The sequence below is a fragment of the Streptopelia decaocto genome (genome assembly GCF_964273445.1).
Source record: "Streptopelia decaocto genome assembly, chromosome: 6".
In the NCBI taxonomy this organism is placed as follows: Eukaryota; Metazoa; Chordata; class Aves; order Columbiformes; family Columbidae; genus Streptopelia; species Streptopelia decaocto.
The window spans coordinates 15,943,929-15,968,612 of NC_138660.1; the positions used below are offsets into that span (position 1 = coordinate 15,943,929).

General features: G+C 36.1%; 1 protein-coding gene across 1 annotated transcript; it reads right to left on the reverse strand.

Annotated features, from left to right (window-relative positions):
• Window positions 1-241: 241 nt before the first annotated feature.
• PLS1 (plastin 1) lies at window positions 242-24,019 on the reverse strand. Its single transcript, XM_082056978.1, has 15 exons — window positions 23,937-24,019; window positions 20,403-20,566; window positions 19,548-19,677; window positions 17,823-17,955; window positions 16,812-16,893; window positions 15,342-15,507; window positions 15,104-15,246; window positions 13,733-13,828; window positions 11,979-12,174; window positions 7,073-7,151; window positions 5,708-5,822; window positions 4,844-4,977; window positions 3,787-3,910; window positions 1,633-1,757; window positions 242-1,184 (listed from the first exon to the last, which is right to left on the reverse strand). Exons 1-15 carry the CDS (start codon window positions 24,004-24,006, stop codon window positions 1,049-1,051), a joined length of 1,893 nt encoding a protein of 630 aa, XP_081913104.1. The 5' UTR covers window positions 24,007-24,019; the 3' UTR covers window positions 242-1,048.
• Window positions 24,020-24,684: the final 665 nt, after the last annotated feature.

Below are 24,684 nucleotides of genomic sequence, written 5' to 3' on the forward strand. Positions count from 1 at the left end.
TGTTAACAACTTCATTAAAAGTCCAGCTCCAGGATGTATAATGAAAATTTATGGCTGCAGAGAAAGGAGTACAAATACTTACTCGAAAATTAATAATAATTATGGACTTCATCTCATCCAGACAATGCAGCAGTCTTTAAGACAAAAACCTCTGCACACATGATACATACTTCAGGAAAAAAATTGATTTTTAAAAAAAAAAAAAAAGGATTGATCGATAAGGAAATGCAATACTTCAATGTGAAACCTCAAACTGGACTAGCCAGCTCTTTATTGTTTTCTTATACAATATTTTATGAAAATTTTTTAAAAAATTCAGATGTTTAGTCCAACTGCAAAAGCTAATGCATATACAGACCTAATGACATTAAATTTCTGCTCATTATTTGCTCTTTTTTCTTAATACACATACCATAAAAGCCTCTGCTCAGTGACAGAACTACTGCGTATATTTAAAGATTATTCCCACAAAAAAAGTTTAATCAGCTTTATCAATATTCTTTAGTTTCTAGACATTAGCACAGGCCTTTACTTGCTCCCATTGAAGTCAATGCCAAGACTCTCATTCGCTTCAAATGAGTTAAGCTCTCAAAGAATAAGGCAAGGACGATAACTTTTGTGCAGTTAGGAGTCATATTATAGGACTGGAATGCACCTTCAGACTTGTATGACTACATGTAAGTAACACCCACAAAAGAAAAAATAAGCATCATTTCATAATAGGTCCTGAAATAAGATGCAGATTCTTAAAATGCTATGGAAACTAATACAAATGAAGCTTGATTAATATGGTGTAGGGTTTTTAAAAGCAATACGAATCTGTGATGTTAATTTGGTAATGCACATGTTCTGAAAACAATATTACTCATAAATAATCAGTGTTATGAAACTGAATAAAATGTTAACTAATATAAACATTATTAAAATGTAATTAATTAGTATATTTGTGAATACAAATTTTCTTATTCTATACTAAGCTTCAGACCTCTGTAAACTGCGAGGCATTCATTGTGCTTAACGTGGCAGAAAGTTATGTTACATATCTTCATTATTTAATTTTGTTCAGTCCTCTTCCCATCAAACACGCAAACACAGTCATCACCATTTTTGGCTTCACTTCAACCAGATCATCTGGGAGAGCATATATACGAGCACCAATTTTTCGAGCAACTGAAATGGCATACCTGGGAAAACAGGAGAAAATATTATTTCCCTTCATCTACTAGTGTGCAAAGATTCACAGAAACAACAGATTTTAGTAGCAGGATATGCCTGTTTGGTCAGTACTCACACTCTACAAGAAAACGGATATTATTGTGAAGAAAGCGCATATTAGAAATTGTATTAGCAGACATTCTGCTTCTGGTTTTCAAAGCATTTTTTTTTGTCAAAACCAGCACGGGTTATGGCAGGCTATTAATAAACCAAATGCAGTGCAGTGGTGATAGGTCACATCAGCCATTAATCTGAGGGTCATATTTTAAATATGCTAGAAAAATAGTTCTAGAATATTAGAATTCATAATGTATTCTATTTGAAACAAGTCAACTAATATTAGTGTAATCTTTCTCTGTTAACAAATCAGTAAATCCTGCACATCAGGAAAATACAAAGCATTCATTTAAAACTTACTTAGCATTATTCAGTTTGTCTTGGTCAGAAAGATCTTCTCTCTTGACCATTTCTGGACGAACTGCTTTTGGTGCAATGGCATCTATTAAATCTAGGACAGGTAAACTAGTGCTGATTGATCTGTCCTAAAAGAAAAAAGATGAGTATAAGAAGTTTGCTTTTATTACCTTTACAATGCAAAAAAACCCCTACAGCACATCTTACAGAAAGAGAGCATCATGTTTTGCTACTTTATTGTGCAAAGGTTCCCTCCCCTCCAAGGTCTAATGTTCTTTTCTGCAATCAAAATGGTAAGATTCACACTCACTGTTGCTATTATTATTATTACTACACAAACGGTTTACATTCATTTAATGAAAGAAACTCCCACCTTCCCTAAGGAAGGGAACTTTTAAAAAAGTCCAAGGACCAGACTTTCAAGACAACAAAAAGGTATTTACATTCCCCAACTATTTTTATTTCTCTCTTTTTTTCTTTTTTTTTTTTTTTGGTAACAGAACCATTTTCTACAGTAGTTTATGGCTCACTCTTCAGCTTTTCAGCTCAGATGGCATTCTGAGCTAGCACGAGCAGTCTGAGTTTTGTATTTAATGCACAGACATGCATTTTCTTTTATTCTTAAAACCGCAAGTGCTATTGCTGCAGTTATCTCTTCCCAGCTGTTAATGCAGATGGGGAGCTGATGAACCGGCTGGCTCAGTTCCTGCAGGGGCTCAGCACACACAGCTGCCTCCGTCACCAGGTCACAACTATGATTTCAAATTCAGTGAAGCCCCACAGAGCCACCACTTGAAAATAGTAATAAATCTGCTTGAAGACATTGAGTGCATGGAGTATCTCCCCAGGATCATAAGCCAAAACCCACACCTTTGTCATTTTTATTGTTTGAACTAATGGCAATTCAATAGAACTGTGCTTTCAAAGTTCACAATAAATATCAGGGACCTCTGCTTTTTCTGCTACACAATCTGCTTGCTGCAGTAACCTCAAAATACGGACAAGAATTCAAATTGTGAAAGACTATGTATGTGAATGTTGTCAAACATCAGTAGTAAAAAAGGTATACTGAATAATGTTCCTTTACATCAGCAGCTCCTTATCTTTATTGGTCTACCATCAATTGAATTACCTTAAAAACACAACTGATGTCACTCAAAAAGGTGTCACAGGTGTACTAAAAGCAAGGTATTAGGGCAGATTGTCTTCATACTGTGAACTTATTTATATCGCATTACAATTTATGTAGAAGTAAGAGAAGCAGCAATCCCTTTTGAGAAGACAAAGACCTAAGTTACCTTCTAGAGTAAAAATAAAATATTTTATTCTAGAAAATTATTTGATATTAGCTTTTGCCTAATGCTTACCTAATTCAATTTTACACCACAGTGAGCTCTGAAATACCTAACTTTCTAGGTTCTTATGTTCCTGTTGTGAACTACAGACATAACTGTTTCACAGAGTATACAATGAACCTGTGTAAGTATGTTTATTTGCATGCAAGTGCAATTATTAATCTACATTTTCTGAAGAATGAGATTCACACAGCATGGCACACATGACATTCATATGACTTATTTCACATTTAACACTTTAAAAACGTGAAAGGAAAGCTTCCTTTATCAATTTGTTGATATTTGCTAAATGGGAACAGCCCCCGTTTTTCACAGGTCTGCTGCACATCAGCCATGCCCATGAGGACAGATGTTGCTGGTTAACTTGGGCTCCCTCTCCCAGCTGTCAGGCAAGAGCACATCTTTTTGACCAGCTGTGATTAAAAATGGTAATTCCAACCCCACCCCTCAGCATTTCCAAAATTGTTCTTTGTATTTGTACAAGCATGAGAGCGCCTATATCCAAAATCTGCAAAACATAACCATGCCTGAACATTGGTAGCTTCAGACAGAAGCTCCTTTGAAAGCTGACTTTTGTTGTTTTCTGTTTTGAATTCTACAGCAGCAATTATAATTTCTTTTTGTTTCTTATTAACAGACTTGTAAAATACTTTTGAAGATTCATAGCCTGTCAGAAATATTTCCTTATACAATTATGCTAGCTGATAGAAGAGCCGCTGTTAAAGCCAAGTTGTTAACAGATCAGGTTAAAAATCCCAAATCTGATCATATGTGGAAAAAAAAAGGAAATTGATTTGATTACCTTGAAACTTGTAATTGAAGTTTTCTTATTTGCTTTTGCAAGTGTCTGATTCACCCATGTAATAATAATCTCATCGTTTACTTTTTCACCCTCTCCAAGGTCTGATAGTACATTCAAAGTGTACCTTTAATAAAGAAAATAAGAGTCAGAGTTAAAATGAGTGGTAGAACTCAATTCTGCTAACAGTACAAAGCTACAAGAAAAAGTAAAATATTACTTCAGCAAAGTAACAATGCCAAGTACTCATCTTCATGAGGTATTCTTACCTTATAAACTATTTGGTACTTTTGTTGCAAGAACAAAACAACATCCTAAAATTCAGAATATTCTCTGTTAAATCTTCTTCATGTATTTGTTTTATTCAGCACATCATAACTAATTTTACTTTATAAGCTTAAATGGCTCCCTACTATCCAAGTCACCTAAAAAACTGGATTGAAACAGTCTGAGAAAACAAAAACCATTGAGTGTTCTGGACTATGTGTAAGAAAATTAACTTGTGGAAAACATTTCAATAAAGTACTCTTTTTTGAAATTAACCTACATTTTTCCCACTCAAGAAAAAACTGCACTGGCAAGGTTTTTATTTTATGATAGCTTATATATAGTTTTTTACATTACTGTAGCTGTGAAGGCCTAAAAATTTCTTCCAATTTTAACTTTTGTAGCATATATCACTTCTTCCTATTTATCTTTGACTTTACAAATATTTAAGTTACTGTCTACTTACAGAAAGATACATGGAATCAACATGAAATAAGTTGTGCTCTTTTTACTTTCTGCAAGGTTTACAGTTTTAATCACAGTTGTATATAAGGTTTTAATTGTCTCTCTGTATGGATGTGTACATATACACATTATTGTGGTTTCAATCACTACACAGTATATAAAAGTACTAAAAATGAATAAAAGTTTATCTTTGAGAAGAGGGATATTTACAGATAGCTCTCCAGAATACCTGTTGAGTGAACTGAACACTAGCTTTAATTTGTCTTGATTTACAGAGACACATATACACACACACACACACATCTATTGTATACTGTGCCTAACTTACCTTCTCATCAGCTGCCATACCAAAGCCAAAGTCAGGGTTGGATTACCCTCGTTTAGATCATGTCCAGCAATACCAACCAGTGAGAATTTGGCTTTTGTCTTCCCAAGCTCTACTGCATAATTGCAATTCTCAATCTAAAAATAAATGTATATAAAATAAGTGTAAATACCTTGGTATTTCTATAATACAGACCTGTTACCTCTGTGCATTTTCAATTACTTTGGCTTGCTGTTACTTATAGCAAGATGTGGAGCCAGAGAAAGATTTCTAGCCTTTCTACACTGTGAGCAAAACTGCTTTTATTATAAATGCAAGAAGGCAAGATGCCAATGATAACCTTTTTTCACACTTGAGAAAATCAAGTTTACTCCCACTGAAGTCAATGAACTAATATACACTTAGATCAAAACTGAATTTGGAAAAATATTGAAATGCATGAGACAGTAATTTTTTTTTCCTCTACATTTCTGGCTTCATAATGATCACAAAACTAACTGAAAGCTTGGATTCTGCAAGTCTTGCACAAGTTTTCTTGGCAGCATATAGAACTGTGAAACTGCTCTGAGAGGAAACACCACACAAAATAAGAGCTTCAGGCAACGATAGCTGTGTCAGGCCTGCAACTTCTACTTATATACCCTAATTGGACCCTAAATTAAATATGCCCCAAAGGTGTCCACATTTAGAAACTAAAGTGATACGTGCTATAACTGCTATTTCTTTCTTGGGATAATATCTGTAAGGTATTTCTCTGCCCCCTCTTATTTTTTTTCCCCAGGAGTGTCTCAGTAGTGTGCAAATCTAGACAACCCACAGCACAAGCAGAGACAGTGAAGCTGGCCAGTGTTGAGGGTATTTACCCACCTTTTTCATGTTACCACCAAGTAATGGATAAGGAGGTTTGTTGACGTGGTTCCAGTTAACCGGCACACGAGTCATATCATACAATTGGAAAATTATTAAAGCATCAGAGAGGTCACTAAACCAGAGTAAAACAATGGGGTTCAGTACAAAAGCTCATGTTCACAGTGAAAACGGTAAGTACTTGGGACTTCTCAAAGTGCAATTAAGTTGCTGAAAAATTCTAGTCACATAAATAAATATTTGTGTCATTCTGTGAAGAAACTAGACTATATACTATTGCATGATGTCTGCAATTATTGACCTTGAATTGTACATTTCATTTTATTATTTTCACAAATCTCAGTGAAGTAAGCATAGCCATGGCTTTTACCAACTTTTAATTAAGTAATTGCTTTCATAGGGTATGCAAAGAGAAAACATCTAGATAAAGAGTTTTCATTTCTTGATCTAGTTTTAGCTTTCCCAGAAGATTAAAAAAAATCTTAAATACTCATGCTTTATTTGCACCTACAGACGTATTTGGCAAAAAACAAAACAAAACCCAAACAAACAAAAATCCAAACAAAAAACCACAAACAAAACAAACAAACAAACCAAAACCAAACCACAAAAAAAACCCACCCAAACTTATCTCATGGAAAAAAAAAAAGAATATTGGGATAAATATTATTTTCCCATTATAAATTGCATGCCTGATAATCCCCTTCAGCTACTTGCTAACTGAAATTCTTGATGTTAAGCTACCTACTGATGGTATCACTTGACAGAGAGGTCAGAAAACGGAAACAATGAAACCTAACAGCAAGTATACATGCAAGCAGATGTCCCCAGTTGCCCCCTGTATCCCATCTTTTATTAATAGAATTTGAATGAACTGCTGGCACAATTTGAAAGTGATCAGAAGCATCTAAAAAGCATGTTAAAAAGCCCTTTGTTCTGAGGAAATACCACACTGCACAGATTCTTAGAGTCTGCCAGCAGACATCTATCCTCTCTTAGAGTTTACAATTACATTACTGTTTTAATAGATTTGTGGTCATTTCATCCATCATGAGATAAAACAAAAATCATGCATTATAAAACACCATTATCTCAACCTTTTAAAAAAACATAATTCAATGTACCGGTAAAAGGAGTACATAAGAACTTCTTAGGTTTTCTACTATTTCTGGATTGTGAGTAGACTATCTGAGTCTGATACTGCTTAATGCAGTTCTACAGGTTAGTTTTTAAGTTTCTATCACACTGTGTGGAAACCTGGAAATCACTGTTCTAGCAGAAATACAACTTTCCTTTGTTCTTTTCTTCTTCTTTCTTCCCCTTTCATCCAAGAAAAATCAAATTATTGGTTAAAAAAATACATACCTGTATAAATGATTAACATATGGGCTTACACCCAGTGAATTCATCCAGTTTCTGAAGGTCCTTTCTTCCTTACTTTCTCCTATGGTGACAAATATAATTTATATAAATTATTGGAGAAAATAATAAGCAATGTTTAAATGATTCTCAAACCTTTTTCCAGCCCTTCCCCCTCAACAAAAATGAGTTTACCCTTTCCCTGAGAGCAGCCTCTATTGGCAATCCCATTGCACTCAGTCCCTCAGTTCCACGCACAAGGTCAGAGGCACTACATGGAACACTATTAAACTACATTTTTCTGTGTAAATACAATTTGATAGAATACAGAAACAGACAGCTTGTTGGACATACTTTAGACAATTAATATATCATGGAGAAAATAATGATTAGTAATACTTTCCTAAAACCAAAATCAGTGAAAATTGCATTCAAAAGTGTCTTTAAATCTGTTTGAAATGGCATATTTTTATTATAAGTTAGTACTAACTCCCTTATTGCAATTGGATCAAACTCCAGGAAATACAGCCCCACTTCTCTCCACACAGAATTTCCCACTATTAATTTGTAATGGTCCTCCCCAAAGACACAGGCTTCACCTTTTTCACTTTAAACACTGGAGACTTAGCAAAGCAGTATTGTACTGGTTAAATTTGTGAAGCTATTTCTATTACCAAGGAGGATAGTTATTTCTGCAGTTTTAACTATGAACTCTGCTTCGGAGAAATGCAGAAAATTCAGTAGAAAAAACAAAATGAAATAAAAAGCAAACCACCCTTCACTTTCCTGACTTTGATTGTTTTCATCTGTTGTAATCAAGAGTTCCTAAACTAATGCTTTTTCTCTATAAAATTACAGTTCACAGTAACACATGAATTTTCTATATACATTATCTAAATTTCAACAATGTATCTGTGGCCAATTGCATGTGAATCAATGCTGCATCAGCTGTTTTCCCTTATATCAAAAAACAGCATTTAAGAAAATATTTAGCCTGAATACGTGAGCCTGGAATAACCTCATTGCTCTGTTCTCCTGGGCTGATAATCCACAGTTAAGAAAACACAAAGGATGTTGAGAAGGGAGAAAACCTCCCCAAACAAGAAAAGAACAGATTTCTCAGGCCTGAAACATGTAAAAAATCTAAATAAGAGTTTTTGGAGTTTTTTTTCCTCCCCTTTCCCCCCCACCGTGTAGTGGTAGGGGTTTTTTTGTTGTTGTTGTTGGTTTGTTTTTTTTTGTTCCTTGGGATAACAATACTGAGCTTGTCTAATGAGGTTTATGTAACATGAAAATAGTCTCATTTAGTACTGCAGTTCTATTTTGACTACAAAACAAGAGATGTTTTTGCAAAATGAAGCTATCGTATAAACACACACTTATCATTAGAATAGAAAGAAAACCCCTTTAAATAGGTCTCTTTCATGGAAAAATAATATGTTATAACAGATTTTTAGATAGAGGTTACAATTTTAATCTAGGTCTCTTCCCCTTTTAAAACACAAAGCTCTGGACCTCAAAATACATTTATAAAGAAAACCAGCTTTGTTTCATATATTTCTTCCCACAACAAAATTTAAAAGACAAAGAATCAAATTTTATAACAAAGTTATTAAAAATACCCATGTTTTTCCATAAAAACATACAATCAAAATACAAGTGTGATAGATAATTTAAGTTTATAAAGAGTAACTTAAGAGTTAATAGCATTTTGAAGCAAGTCCCTTTTTCTTTTTTTCTTTTTTGAAGATTTTAGGCTTACTGAACTTTGAGTTTGTTTGCAATACCCAAAACACTGACTGCAAAGTGCATCTAGGAACACTCGTCTATTGCAAAGACAGTGACAAGAGTATTTAATGAACTCTTGCTAAACAAAGCGTAGCTACAAAACCAGATACTCAGCAACTGCACTCCGATGGAAAATTTTTAAATGCATGCTTAATACTGCTAAAGGAATCCAAAGTAGCCAAGCGGGAGCAAGAGCATGCAAGTTGGGCAGCACCTTTTTGGACAGAAGGAATCCAGGAACTAAACCCAACATGCTAAATTTAATATGCCACTTTAAACAAATCCCTTTATCATGCAACACGTAAGCGTTCATAAGTTTCCAGATGGCTCAGAACTGACCAATTTTTTCTCTCTGTTCTTTTATTCATATACCTTGTGATCCTATCAGGAGCATATCTTCTGCTAAGTGGTGCAGCAGATAGCCAAAATCATTGGAAAACTGCAGAAAGGGGGCAGAGCTACACAAAAGAGAGAGGAGCAAATTTGGTAGTGTCCTTTATATTTATTGCCATCTCTTTATTTGAGATCATTATACTATGGAACTGAGTGGGGAGTAGTAGCCCCAGGGATGTGGTCAGAGGTCCAAAGGGCTCCAAATGCAACAGAGCTCAAGATGCAACTTGGACCCTAAGGTCAGCTAGCCCGAGCAGGAGTAGGGAACCCTCAGAATCAGCCTTGAAGGCTTCCAGTGGACTAAGCAACAGCAGCAGAGGAAACGTGGGTGGACAGAAGTCCCTCCTCTTCCTCCCCCCAAGAACTCAGCTTTCTGCCTAGCTTCAAACTCTGCTGCCGTCCCCACGAGTGAGAGGTTCCTTGGAGCAACACCACCAGTGAAATGTCATGCAGTGGCTGAGGTCAGAACTCCCCTCTCCATCCCTACATAACAGCAAACATTCAATTGCCATATCAGTACACAGCAGGATATGCCCTCGGTGTACAGGTGCACATCACCAGACTTGTTCAGCACTGTCAGAGCAGATGTCAATGTATGCACAATGCTCATTGCCATAAACCAAAGAGAAAACCCACATCATATTCTTTGGATGGCACAGTCACTGAAAAGATGGAATTTATGCAGGAAAATGAAGGCTTTCAGCAAGCTCTACTCACCCACACATGCCTGGAGCTTTACATCTGTTCATGGAAAGCCCCTAGTGGTTGAACCCACAGAAGTAACTATTTGGCATTTGACTTACTGCAAGTCCTACCCCCATTTTATATGCATCATGTTGGACCTGTGGGTTTGGGTTGCCTTTTTTTTTTTTTTCACCTTCTCTTTTACTGATGATGGCATATTAAAGCAATAGAAAAATCCAAGAACAATGCAAAAATCAACCAGAAAAGGACAGGGATGATTAAAACACTACGAAAAAATGCAGAATAAACACTTTTATGGAGTACAGAAAAGTGCTAAATACAGTACCTACATTAGGAGGGGTCAAATCTGGATTTCATGAAGCAAAACAGGAAAGCATTATAAAATATGAGTCAGATTTCAACAGACAGTCTATGATGAAACTATAAAGAAATGAATGTCTTATATATTATACCACTACCTTCAGAAAACATCAGTAAAAATGCAGAATTTACGGAAAAAAAATAAAACAAATTAACCAAAAACCACATCAAAACCATTGTTTTCTGGCTGAAATAACTATTTTCAGTTTATATCTACATGACACCACAGGAGTTATTACTTGGGGACAAAGGAGAGATGTTTACTTGCCTTTGAGCAGATAACATTGGCATGATTATCTCTCTCTAAATATATACTATAAACAGTAAGTTAAATTTGGTTATTGTTACAGAATCCTTTTCTAGCATTGAGGTGATTGTAATTTTTTTTACAAACTGTTTTAGCTGAGACCTTGATCTCATCCAATTACTTCAGGATAGTCCAGAAAGCAGTTCAGCTGGTTTTTGCCACGCCAATAAGAACTCTGTTAAATTTGACTGAATCGGAACCTGCATCTTTCTGTTCAGAACAGAGAAGCTGAACTGAACATGTTCCACCGCCACAGAACTTCTGTATACATTTCTAAGAGCATACATTTCTACCAAAATTGCAGCAGAGGATGAACAGGCCTTTCCTTCCATCATTTGTCCTGGCCAGCAGGGACTGCGGTGACTGGGGATATCACAGCTGGAGAGGGAAGACTACCTGGACTGCCTCCTGTGTGATACCTCTACCACAGCTGGCACCCAGCTGGAACTAGAGCAGGAAGCCTCAAACAGGAGCGGTCTGAGGGATACAAGATTTGTGACGCAGGGGTGCAGCAGAGCAGATAAATAATGAAAAAAAAGAGGAGCAAAGGAAGATGGACTCACCTAGATGGAAAGGAAACCTGATAGGAACAGTAAGAGGAAGGCAGGAGTAGGCAGTGCAGAGGAATGTGTGAACATTGCTGATGATTCTCCCGAGTGCAGCACCCCTGATTCTCACCATTCCTTTGAGATCAGTGAACAACTGTGAAATACACTGGCAGGAGCCGTTTCATTATGCTGGATTAGCTGGTCCACAGAAAGCATAACAGCCGAAGATTGCTACCAATTATCCCTTTAGCATTAGGGATCTGGACTGTAAAGTCCAAACTTGCTGATATGCTAGGATCTATATAGGTTGCTGATGCAATAGATTAACATAGGTTGCTCACACATAAGCCTTTTTTCAAATGTTTCCTGCTTTAAAAGACAACAAACTAATACACATACACACATATATATAAACACAATATGTGAGAAGTACTTTACAAAACTATTAAAGCTGCACAGTACAGCACTGCAAATGAGGGAAAGATAGAATTAGTGCATCAGCTAAAATATAAATAGTACGGAAAGAAGCACAGGAAACTGGGAAGGGAGTAAGAGGACAGGTTTGGCTCCTGCAAATGAGTTACAGAAAGTTATTCAGAAATAGCCTTTGGTGAGGCAAACACGAGTGAACAACATTCACAGTAATGGGGACTTCTACTACAGGCTTATATTGAAAGCTAATGAGAAAGCTCAATATGCTGGTGTTAACACAGGCACCATCACACAGGGATGCTCTATCACAGCCTAGAAGGAATACTTAAATAGAAATCATTAATATTCTTTTCTCTTGTATGCTTAGCAAGTTGAGTACCTTCTAATAGATTGAGATCGTAAGATGAATTGTCAGGCTTGTGTAGGGCTGGGTATGTGTTAAAGAGATTTGCAACAAAAGCCAAATTGAGTTTAGGGTTGCCTGCAACCACATCAGCTGGTGTTACAAACTGTCTGCAGCCCAATTTATCTGCCTGTTGGAGCATGTATTCAGCCCTCCTCAAGTCATTTTTATCCTAAAAGAAAAAAAAAAAAATTAATTTGTAATGAATACTGGCACGTTTTCGTTCTTTACTGAAACTTCAGTTTGGCAAATCTTTAAATGACCCATGCCAGTTTCTCCCTCATTTCCCCGACACCTGAAGTAGCTCTTACAGCCCATAACAATTCCCCTCATCCCATCTTCCTTCAACTTGCTTTCAGTCCTTCATTTCTGTGACCGCCTGCACAGCATTCATTCCTCATGAATCACAGCAACAGCAGCCAGAAGTGTAGTAGTTATGTTTCTGTTTCCAGACTCTTGATACCTGCAGTGCATCCTCTGCTATGTGTGCCATAGGTTCACCATCACTGCTTTAAACTGACATTCTCAAGCACAGTAATTACAGATGACGCCCAAAACTCTCATTAATAATCTGAATGCTTCAGAATCTGATAATCCACTACACCTTGCTCTCCCTTTAGTATTTTTGCATCTGAATCATCTTAAATTGGTAATCTCTGTTATTTTGATTATTTGTTCTCATTATTAATCTACAAAGAATAAATCAGTCTTCAAAACTGTGTAGTGTATACATTTTGCGCCTAATCTTCACAACACTAAGAGTTACTGTTTATAGGGCAATGACTAGTAATTGAATTACTGTTAGAATTGAATAACAGTTAGAAATTCAGCATTGGTATGCTCAGCCAGAAACTTGGTCTAGGAGAAGCTGTTACATGTTATTTATACTGGTTTATAACCCATTACAGAATACAATCATGTGAACTGTAGGAAATTACAGGGAAAAAATTGACTACTATCCTTCTTCACTCCCAGAAAAACCCAAAAGAAAAGCAAACAAGACAGAGCTCTCCTCATGAAGGAGTTTGAGAGGCCTAAAGCTTGTATACAAATATAATTTGACATGTGGTTTTTCATTGCTACAATGAATAACGAGATTCTACTTAAGATTCTGGATTATATACAGATATCTATAGCTTAGGCAGGCAGTTGAATTTTTTAATCAATGCATTCTCAAAGTAATCCTTCAAATGAGCCTTATGTAGCAGCTTAGAGACAAGTGTTTTCACATCTACCTAGGCTGGTTTCAGGCCCTCTATCCCTTCACAACTCAAAGCCTGATGACTGCCACTCTTTCCTTTCCTGATGGTTCTTGGAAAGGCTCACATGTTATTTCTGAATGCTATTTGGTTTGAAGAAGGATCATAAGGGTTCTGAAGTCTACTCTTTCTCCTTGTCTGAATTCCAGAAAAGCAGAACTGAGCAGGATCTTCTAATATTCCTGTTGGAAAACCCGACTGAAAATAAAAAACAGTTAAGACGCTACTCCAAGTAAAAATATATCTCCAAATTTTATAATGCAGGACGCATTATCCTGTTTCAGCAGCACCCTGGACCTTTACTCAACTTTTTACCCATTTAAGCTTTTGTGACATTGAGGAATCTGACTGAGCATTTGTACGCATTACAAAACAAAAGGGGATCCTGGGACAGCCTTGTAACCAGGATGTTGGATACATACATAGGGGTCTCAGATAATTCCAGTCTATTTTGTGTTTATGGGTACTTACATTAAATCCTGAGAAGTCAATCTGAATGGGCAATTCACCAAGGTTATCTCCTTTGGGTGCAATCTGATTTAACAGATGGTAGTATGCTCTTGAATCCTAAAACAAGCAGTGTAATATTTTTAAAACAAAATGAGCAAGTATTTAGCCTTTCATAGCTATTTACTTCTCTGATAGTCGAGTTCAAAAGCCAAAGAAGTTAAAAGTATGGCACTCTAATTTCAGTGAATATGGGTGAGGTCATACAGCCATTCTACCACAGTATTTCACACAGAACTTATTTAGCCAGATGACAGAGAAAAGGAATGCCTGCTAATTGTTCTGGACAATGCTAAATTTATTCTGTTGGATGTGAACTAGACAACTATAATTAAAGTACCTAAAGTAAATTTATGTAGGTTACTCACAGAAAAAAGCAAACAAACAAAATCTTATTTTCAGTGTTGGCATTCCATTCCTTTGCTATCCCTTTTCAAATAGCCTCTTGTATAAAAGATTATCTTAATCAACAAGGTAAGTGGGATTAAAAATGGAGAGCAAGTGGCTCTTCTAGGATGAATCAATAGTCAGAAATTAGATTTATTTGATGCCATTTTCAGTATTTTTCTTGTTTTTTCTCTCCACTAAGAAACTAGGAAAGTGACACAAAAACCTGCTAGTTTTAGAAGTATTTAATACTTCTCTGAAATAGCATGTAATATTTTTACCACAGTAGCAGTCTTCATATAAAACCCTAGTTGAAAGTTTGGTTTAATAATAGCCTTCTTGGTGGCATTTCAAAAGAGATAACTAGCAATTAATGGCGTAATTTTCTTCAATGAAAAGAGGTCTTCCCACCTTCAGTAATCTTTCTCCTTTGCCTTTAGTTTTAAAAAGTTAGGGTCTTCTCTCTTCAACTGGACTTACTACAGCACTCTGCATACCTTATGCAGAATGACTGAAGAAGAGAGAAGAATTACACAGGCCTGTCACCTGCCCCGAGGGACCAGCGTGCCTTTCAGTCCCCTTGCATCAGTAAATTGGCACACCAACAAAGCACAGGGACCAAGGGGGGGCTGTTCTCTTCTGGGATCAAGCATCAACATCTCCTCTAGACAGCCTCCTGAATAGCTAGCTGTTCTTTGCTTAAAAGGTTTCCTGATCTTCTGTAGAATGATAGGTACAAAGGACAATAACCATTAGCAAATATGCACTGGGAGGAAATTTAAAGCCACTCACTTCTTCCTTAAAACAACAGAAGAAAAATATAGGATTCTGAAGACCCAGGAGAAGAGAAGGATGGACAGGGCAAAGATAACTAATAAGGTAGTAGAAATTGTCCTAGGTAACTAATATCAATCTTAAAAGTGTAACTTAGTAGTGGTAACTACATACCTTAATGTCTTGGCTGAAGTTACTGATTTTCTGCCACCCTGCATTGGTCAGATGGTAGTTCACCCAGCGTAGCAAGAGCTCTTCTGGGGAAAGCTTCATTAACTGATCTAGTTCTTCCCCTTCATTTAGCAAGGCGATAAGAGCTAAAAGCAAGTTTGAGAGAAAGCTGAAATAATTGCTATTGTGGTCTCAGTTAATTCCAAATTGCAGATATTGCTGTACCTGGCATTGATCTTACCTTCATTTCTGGAGAGCTCAATATCAGCAAAAAGACCAACTTTAATGATCTGCCACAAGAGTCCTAATACCAAGTGTGGTTTTCCTTCTTGCAAGTCTTGTGATCCAATATTGACAACCGTACAGCCAATAGCAGATGCCGAGTTCAGAGCCAGGTTTAGGTTTTCCTGTTTGGAATATCATCGTTTAACAAATGTATGAGGTTGTAATTCTTAGTAAATTTCTTCATATTAAATTTTTCTTCATAATAAAGTTTCAGAAGAAGAAATAATGCATTAATTCATTGGATCTCAGTGGGAAAACTGGAGACTTTTTATGAACCCTCACATACCTTATCAAAATTTAATGAAAAACATCGACGGTGTTTAACATAGACCCACCAAAAAATCATGGGCCACCTTCCACAGCCTGGATTGCTGAGGAATACTCCAATCAAAATAATTTTTGTAACTCATAAGTATGACATACACAAATTAAACAATACTGCTCAAAATATCAGGGACACGATCCTGTGGAAAAACATGCTTATGTGGAATTCTGCACTGTGCAGGAGGCTACTGACATCACTGTCATCCCGTCTCGGATCTTATACAGGCTGAGACAGTTATTCAAGCAACTGTTAAACTGTAATTGAACAGATAGCATAAGAAAATCAGGCAGTTCAACATCCTGATACTGAAAGTAAAATTAATGATTGTCACAGATGAAACATTCCAAGAAAAAAAATACCTGACAGCTCTCATAAATATTACTCTGTTTTCTTGTGTCATATTTTAACTATGTACAGAGACAACATAGACACATGTAGTATCATATTTGCTGACATACCTTATTTAAATAAGTAGATATTACAAAACCCATGTGGAAGATTTAGAACATGGTAGGTTTTAACTTCTCATATTTTAATATGACAGCCTGAAAAGTCTGCCAGTTAACTGAGGCTTTTAATCAAGGTTGTTTTTTTAACTCATTAGGCTGGCAACTTATGGATCTACTTCCCAGATCCAGACCTGTTTTCATATACCCAAACTAAGGTCTTAAAAATGTTTTCTCTCAAATATTTTCAGGACTTCATACACAATTAAAAATAGACCTTCTCACCTTCAAGCCACTCTTCACTACTAAAAATTCATCATCCTACCATACAGTATACATCCATACAGATACTTCCAGCATTGCTAAAATATGACCTCACTATCCATTCAGAAGTGTAAAATAACTTTCTTCAGATACTTAGTAAAGCAAAGTGAAAATAGTGAACAGGGAAAGAACTAAGGAAAGCATGAAAAATACAAATTTTCCTGTACATCATCTAAGAAACAAGAGAATTTGGCAGAGTTTATTAGAAAAACACAATTTCAAGCTTTGACATTTTTTTTTCTCCACCAGGAAAACTGTCATTGAAACAAAGCAATAGAAAAATATTTTACTTTTTTCATTTGTGGCAAGTTCCTATCTGTGCAGTACTTACAGAAATAGTGAAAGGAGTGAGTTTCTTCTTATTAATGGCCCTTTCATCAATTGTATCTGGTTGTGAAAAGTTGATCATTTTGCTAAAGAAGAAGAGTCAGAGATTATTCTTTCATTTCTCAGGAAATATATTATTTGATTATAAGCTTCTAACACTTTAAAATACCTGTAAATATTTCTGACAAGATTAAAAAAAATACAACCACAAAAAAAACACCTCATCCTCCAAATCCCCTCTCCCTGTTAAATAATTGCACATTCATTCAGAAACCTCCAGATAATATCTAATTATAAGAAATTTGAGCAACTGGGTTTTATATTTAAGTTATGAGCATGTCTGTGCAGTCAAAGTTTCTAGAGAAGATTAAAACTGTAAACTAAAGACAGTTTCTAGTGAAAACCTTAATAGTATAACCAATATATTTCTGCACTGCATTTCTGTAGTATCTAGCATGTACAAGGATCTCAAAGACTAATTCACATCAACTCTGATAAACTAATCCCTTGTTACCATGGTGTATGAGCAAGTACTATTAGTGTAACTAGGGAATTACAGCAGACTACAGTTAAAGGACCCACTATATGCTCTCTGTTTGCCATGGACTTCATTCAGATTTCTGTTCCTCCCATCCTGTGGTTTAGTAACTACATTTAGTGACTTTTTAAAATAATATATTTGAAATAGAGAAGATTTCTAATTATTTCAGTAAGTGAATATATGAACTGTGCAATTATCTCCCTTATAAACAGCCTGCACATATCTGACATGTATAATTAAGGATCTGAAGTTGAAACCCACTTCTGTAATATATGCACAGAGTCACATGAAAAAATTACTAAAAAGAACATTTCCATGGGCAAACAGGTTTTCCCCATCTTACACATTGGTTGAAATATTTAAGAGTAGAGTCCTGATGTTAAAACCTATCAGAAGTTTTCCAATTCATGTCACTGTGATCAGCATTTAACCTTTGAGATTAATTTCTTTTCTTTCTCCCAGTCCCGGACTCACCAAAGAAGGATGCCATCTGCAAGGGATTTAAAAAGACTGGCATCTGATGGGTTCATAGGTAGGAGGTGCTTACAGTCTGGGTCATCTTGTAGAGCTTTATTTATCCAATTAACAAAAGCAACTTTTTCTTCCTCTGAAATAAAAACAGCATTAATCTATTGCCATTTCCACAAATGCATATGACTAAACACCATACTTGGGTCAAAGAGGTTCCTCTGCAACAAAACCCTTAGTTTCACAGGGACCAGTTATGAAAAGAATGAAACCGGTGGGAAAGCATGCAAAAAAAGGCAAGTACACATGGATCTTTCCCCTTGTGTACCCTCTAAACACCTGGTGATTTTCTGAAGGACAACATAAAAATCATAGTGACATAATGGGTCATAATAGAGGACTTTGAATTCAGTTTCTCAGCAATTACAATGAAAAGAAGGAAATCTGTGATCTGAAACATGCAACATCTCAGTTTATACACCATTGGTTTAAAATGCAGCATTTCATTCTGCCCTCTACTAGGACTTCAGAGACCAGCAGTGTTTTTGAGGCTATCATCTGAGTTACTGTGCTGTATTTCACTTTGAGAAACTTTAAAAATTTAGCAGTTCAGTTTTAAATTCCCTTTCATATTTAGTGCAGAATTGACTACTGTGTATCTAAGAATGCTCATTGGGACAACAGTCAATCGAGTATCAGTATCGAGGCGAAAACCATCTCACCTCAAGAGGCATACAAGACAGGTATCTACACTTGACTCATTACACTTCTGTCATCATCAGTAGGAAGAAACATGAAATTCTAGTGCACGCTTCACCTCATCATAAACTGGATGGCTGACGGGGCCAGATCAGATGAGTTGTACTCTAATACGGTCAGTTTCTCTCCTCCAGAAATGAAAGGGAGTCTGAACAACTACCTGCGATAGTGTCCCCCCCTACAGGCAGCCTTTGAGATGGAATAAATCCCCTGCTTTGTAGATACACAGTGTGCAGCTGGTGCTATAAGGATAATCCTCAGAGGTTATCACTGCCTTCAGCTAACTGAAGTGAATCTTCCTCATTCATAGAATCTTAACCCTCTTCTGGAACCACACCAAATCCTAGACTTGAGTCAACAAAATAAGCTGCAATATTGCTTATTGCGATAGAATCCTGGAAGTTAGTTAACACTCAGACCATGAGCTGCAATGCAATTTATGCGCAATTGAAAAATGACAAGCAGCAAGGGGAGGTAGAAGAAAAAAAACAGATCAAATGTTAAAAGCAACTTCTCAAGTATGAGACAGACTATGCAAAAATCGTATAGGAGTGAACAATTCCGTAATGGCACGGAGACGGCTGAGGAGGACTTTCCACCCATTTCTTCTTGCATATAGGAATAAGAGTAGATCAGCATGTAACGAAGCCAAGAACTTGACTAGCATTACTAGAAACACACCAAAGGGACCATTTATTTCCCACCCACATATGCTGCCAGTGCTTGTTTTCACTTCTTGGTCTCACAAAGATGTCTAAATTACCTCTGACTGCAGCATGAAACTACCAACAGCTGAACAGCCCGCATTTTAATAAACTACCACCCACACTTATCTTCTCCATCTCCACATGCTTTCTCCATGTTAATTTGCTTTCAACGGCAATGCTTTCCAGTTTTTTCCTTCTTTGTCTGCAGTGCAAATTTAAAGAGTGTTCCTCCATGCAAAATTGCTCACGATTAATTATTTCTCACCTGAATAGGAGTGCTGGGTCCCCTCACTAGATATTGCTGATGTTCCTCCAATTGCCGTAATACCTTGCTTTTTGTTTATTGATTTTCGGAAAGATTTACTAACATCTTTACTTTTCAATTCCTGAGTTATCTGAAATAAAAAATAAAAATTAATAATAATAAAAAAGCATTTTGTGATCGATAATACCTTCAAATAGCTGAGTGTTAACTCATGTTTTTAATCTGACTGTCTCTCTAAGGCATTTCCATTGATTTCTGTTCTAAACAAAACAAAACAAACCGCAAAAAACCCTCAACACAAAACCACCAAACTATATGGGTAAAATTAGTTTCAATCCCTTCATGAAACTTGCATACTGGATATCTAATATATTATTTCCCAGTGAGTACCTCAAGTGCTACCTTTATTAAGCCATACAATCTAAACAAGCAGATATTCAACAATCTACACAATTTTTCCACAGATACTTAGGCTACGTAAAGAAAACAATCAAAGATAGGCACATTTTCAATGACTATATAGCATATTTCTTCTACTTCATCATATGCAAACCATATTGGATATACTGGTATGTCTTAAATTTGCCCAAATACTGTAGAGGTCTCAAGATTGACAATGACATATAACAGATATAGTTCAATACCTGGACGCAACTATTTAAATGGGAGAGTGAAATACAAAGACTGGAAAATTATTATATAGGATATTGTAAATTGTCACGGAAAACTTTCCCATTCCTAAAACATTAGTTATTTCTATCAAAATAGTACTTAGTTGTACCACTTCATTCAGTTTTCTACCATAGTCTCAACAGATATCAGACAACAGAGAACCATCCAAAGGGAACGTCTTACTGAGACAAATTCTTCAAAGTTGATTCTCCCATCCTTGTTGCTATCTGTCACTGCAATGATTTTCTCTACAATCTCCCGGACTTTGTAACCAGGCAAGGGCAGACTTGCTTCTTTAAACAGGTCTTGAAGCTCATAATCACTCACATACCCGCTGTTGTCAATATCTGTAAAATTAAAACACAAGTTGCTTTTATACTTATGTAAAGAACCACCAAGTACAGTAACTGTTGGGAATACATAAAGTGTGAGAAATACAGTTCTAGGAGATGCGTATTTCTTCTTATGACATAGATAAGTAAGCATAAAGGAATATTTGTAGATTAGAGGCACAACTGGCTAGGAGTTGTGCCATCTTATTATGCATTTGCTCAGGAACTCTCTTATAATCCCAAAGCGCAGAATAATAAGATGGCAAATTTCTAAATAGCGAAGCTTAAGCTTTATTTAAGACTCCTAATAAAACTCTCTACAAACATTCAGGTGAAAGGGAGATCAATTATTATATTACTTTTGTTGATATTACACCATTTGCAATCAGTAAACTCCAATGTGATGCAACTTGCCATTAGAAGAGTACACTTACGCAAGGAACTCTGCATTTTGTTTCTTACCCTAATATCTGATAGACACTTTCTGTTCTTCAAAACTTTTGATGTGGTTAGGCTTACCTGTCAAGAATAAACCCAGGGTGATCTGCATCTGTTTATTAAAGGTGCCTTTCCTTAACCTGTTAACTAGCTTTGTTGGGAGCAACTTGCACTATCATCTTCACTGACACGTGGCTCCTAAGACCACGTGTCAGGAATGTGCATGTACAGCATACAAAGAGGTATGGTATAACTCCACAATGGTGGAAAGAAATCAATGGCTATATCACGTAAAAATAAAGAAAAATGCAGTATAATTTGTGTTACTCATAATGAATAATGCAGCAGCACAGAAGAAATGATAAAAATACCCTTTGTACTTCCACCTTGGGTTAATCCGTGTGCAGAAACCTGTCTTGACTTTCTGTCTTAGTATAATAAAGCAGCATTTTACAAACCTATAATATGTTTTTATCCAATATAATGCATAAATAGATATAAAAAAATAGGATTAGTTAATAACCATGTGTTTTTCCATATATATGTATACACACCTGTCAGAATTTGAGAATGTCCATTAAAATAGTCTTAGCTGTAGCATAATGTCTATGCAATGAAAATAAGTACTTTGAAAAGCAGAAAAGCTATAGTCTATACACTGTATAGATGAAGTTCAATCAAATGCAAGAAATCATTTCCAGCATAGCTACTGCTGGATATAATAGCCACCATTTTATATATTTAATGCTAATACCTCCATGTTTGACAACAATTTTCAATCTCTTTCATGACCACATTAAAGCTCTTGAAAAATAGGAATAGTATTTTACCAGTTCTACAAATGATGCATCCAAGATGAGTATATCTTAAGAGAATGTCACAAGTAACACAATGAGGCAGAAGTGAGATGATGAGATGATGTGGCCACTTTTCTGACTTGTCAAGGTGCTCCCACCTTTTTTTGTTGTTTTTTTTTTTCTTGTTTTGTTTTTGTTTTGCTTTTTGTTTGTCTAGTAGTTAGAAGACTTCTCTTCATATTGTCTCCAGTATCAGAACTCAGCCACTAATACCAGAGTGGATGAATACACATCACATTACAGACAGGCAAGCAGAGATACATGCTTTCATCTCTAGCCATAATTGATTGCTACACAGTAATTTCCCTGTAATCCATATGACACTACGTAGCTTCCGTACAGCTTCATTAGAAGGCCTCATTTCACTGCTGATGAAAAGCTAAGAACACTTGTTAAAAAAAAATATATCTTTTTACATTTTTGATACTACCAACAGTTCACAAATCACTACACAGACAAACTTTACATCTGCGTATGTTATTAATCCATTCACTGTCTGGCCTGCAGACATGAAACAACACACGTAATAACAGGGATGGTCTAGAAAGCAGAGGACCTGCTGAGGAGCTCACTCAGATTACCAGCTATTTTATTTCTCTAGGCTCATCTTTCACTGAGGGTAAGTTTCCATTATGACAAACAGAGAGTTAAATATATGCCTTTTCTCTCAGTTTACCAATATAGCTGCAAGCAATTTATCCATAAAGACTTTTTTTTTTTTACAGAAGACATGTTTTTTTACAGAAAGCATAATCCAGTAAGGAAGAAAATGCTTTTCAGTGAGTAGAAGCAGTACAGACAATTATTGGAGCAGAAATGTGAAAACACACAGGAAGGAAAGGGAGAATAAAGGAGGAATGCAGAAGGTGAAAACCAAACAAACAGAAAAGCTGTCAGACAACACAAGGGAGTATCTACCTACCCTAACACCTCCCAGAGGTTGATACATGTATACAATGCTCTTTGGTCTGTCTTTGCAGCTCCTGCAGATGCCTTGAAGTACAGACTGCATCAAGATGGTGGTTTAGTAGCAACTCATTAAATACCTTCCATAGATGTATCCTACTTCTTTAGAATTTCTACCCTTTTCGGGTGTCAACAACATCCCAAGTTAAGATTCATGATTCTATTATTTGCCAATGAATAAAAGTTACTTCTTTTATTTTAAGCTGACTCTCAACAGCGCGTCACCTGACACCTGTATTGACAGAAACTAAATAATTCCCTCTTCACTGTTTCTGTACTACTCATGATCTTACAGATCTCTAACATACTGCTTCCCAACAGCCTCTTTACCAAGCTGGCAACCCCTAATATTTAAGACTTCTTGCCTAAAATGACCCTGTTCCCCCATGATGAATGATTACAAATATGTTTGTTTGATTTGCTGAACTGCACAGTTACAAATTACCCCCTCAGAACTGCAGCAAACAAGAAATAAAGCAGATGTGAACTTTAACATTCATGACAGTTTAACAATCTGGAAATAAGGGTTAGTTGCTACATAATTTCTCACTTTCTGTTTACTCTCCAATTAATCTGCAAACATCCTGTCAAGCATACAAAACTGTACAGTTATTTATTAACATCTGCTAGCTACAAAAGCAAGCTCAAAAAAAAATCTCCAAGTTTAGCTTACTTAAAATGTAAAATCTGATCCAATAGATGAAAAGATAAAATACTAGTTCAAAGCATGAAAGTATAGCAAAACTGAAGCGTCAGCCACCTAACATGAAAATATAGTAAACAATTGAATTTTCATATATTTTTTTTTCATTTTAAGGAGTTTAAATAAATGAATTTTGAGACATATCATGCTGCATATATAATGTCAAAAATAACGCAACTGCTGAGCAAGAAAATGCATCTGTTATCATTGCTGAAGTTGAAATAAGTGAACAAACACACAATTTCAGTGAAAATAAGGTGGGGGTTATGTAAACATTCTTATTTTCTTAGGTATTGCTGGCAACATAGAAGGAAAATATGGCGCTATCAAAACAAAGTGATCTATACAGATTTCTTCCACAAATCCTACATGTCTTTGTAATGTTAATGGCATCCTTATTATTTCCTTATTTAAAACATACCTATTTTACCGAATGCTTCTCTTAGTTCATCAAGCTCTTCACGAGATATAGTAGTTATGTTGTTTTCCATCTTTGGACAGCAAGAAGTGCCGTCCTCAGTTGCTGGTACCTAATAATAAAACAGAAATTTATAAAGCTTTAATTCCAAGCACATACCAATAAAAGTTACTGATCTTTTCAATACAAGGTATGAGACCTGAATGACATTTCCAGGTCTGGCACACTTAAAACACTGCAAACAACACTTTAAAGTACACACACCTACCAATTCTTTTCCCTGTAATAGTGACTGAGAATTCACAACAGCAGCACCTGTTCTCATACACATGATGCTTTCATTTGCACACAATAAGCACCGACCAACAACCACCTACCTCTATTGCTACAGTGGTCTTCCAACATTAAAATGATAGCCTTACATTTCAATGAACAATTTTTGGAAAAATTGTTTTCTAAGTGCAATGCAGTATCACTGCCAATCAGTTTAGTGCTAGATCTAGTCCTGAAAAGCACTGAGCACCCCAACATTTGCATAATAGTAAAACTCAGTGGGACACTTTCAAGCACCTGCTTACAGATAGGTGAACACTGATGAGCCATTCCAGAGCTGCTGCACATTACCCTTCCCTTCACCCTTCTGACAAGCCTGTTGTCTCACCACACTGGCAAAGAGCTGAATACAGTGTTTTACTGAGCACAGAGATTGGAATCTCAATGTGAATCTACTTTCTCTACCCACATCCACAAA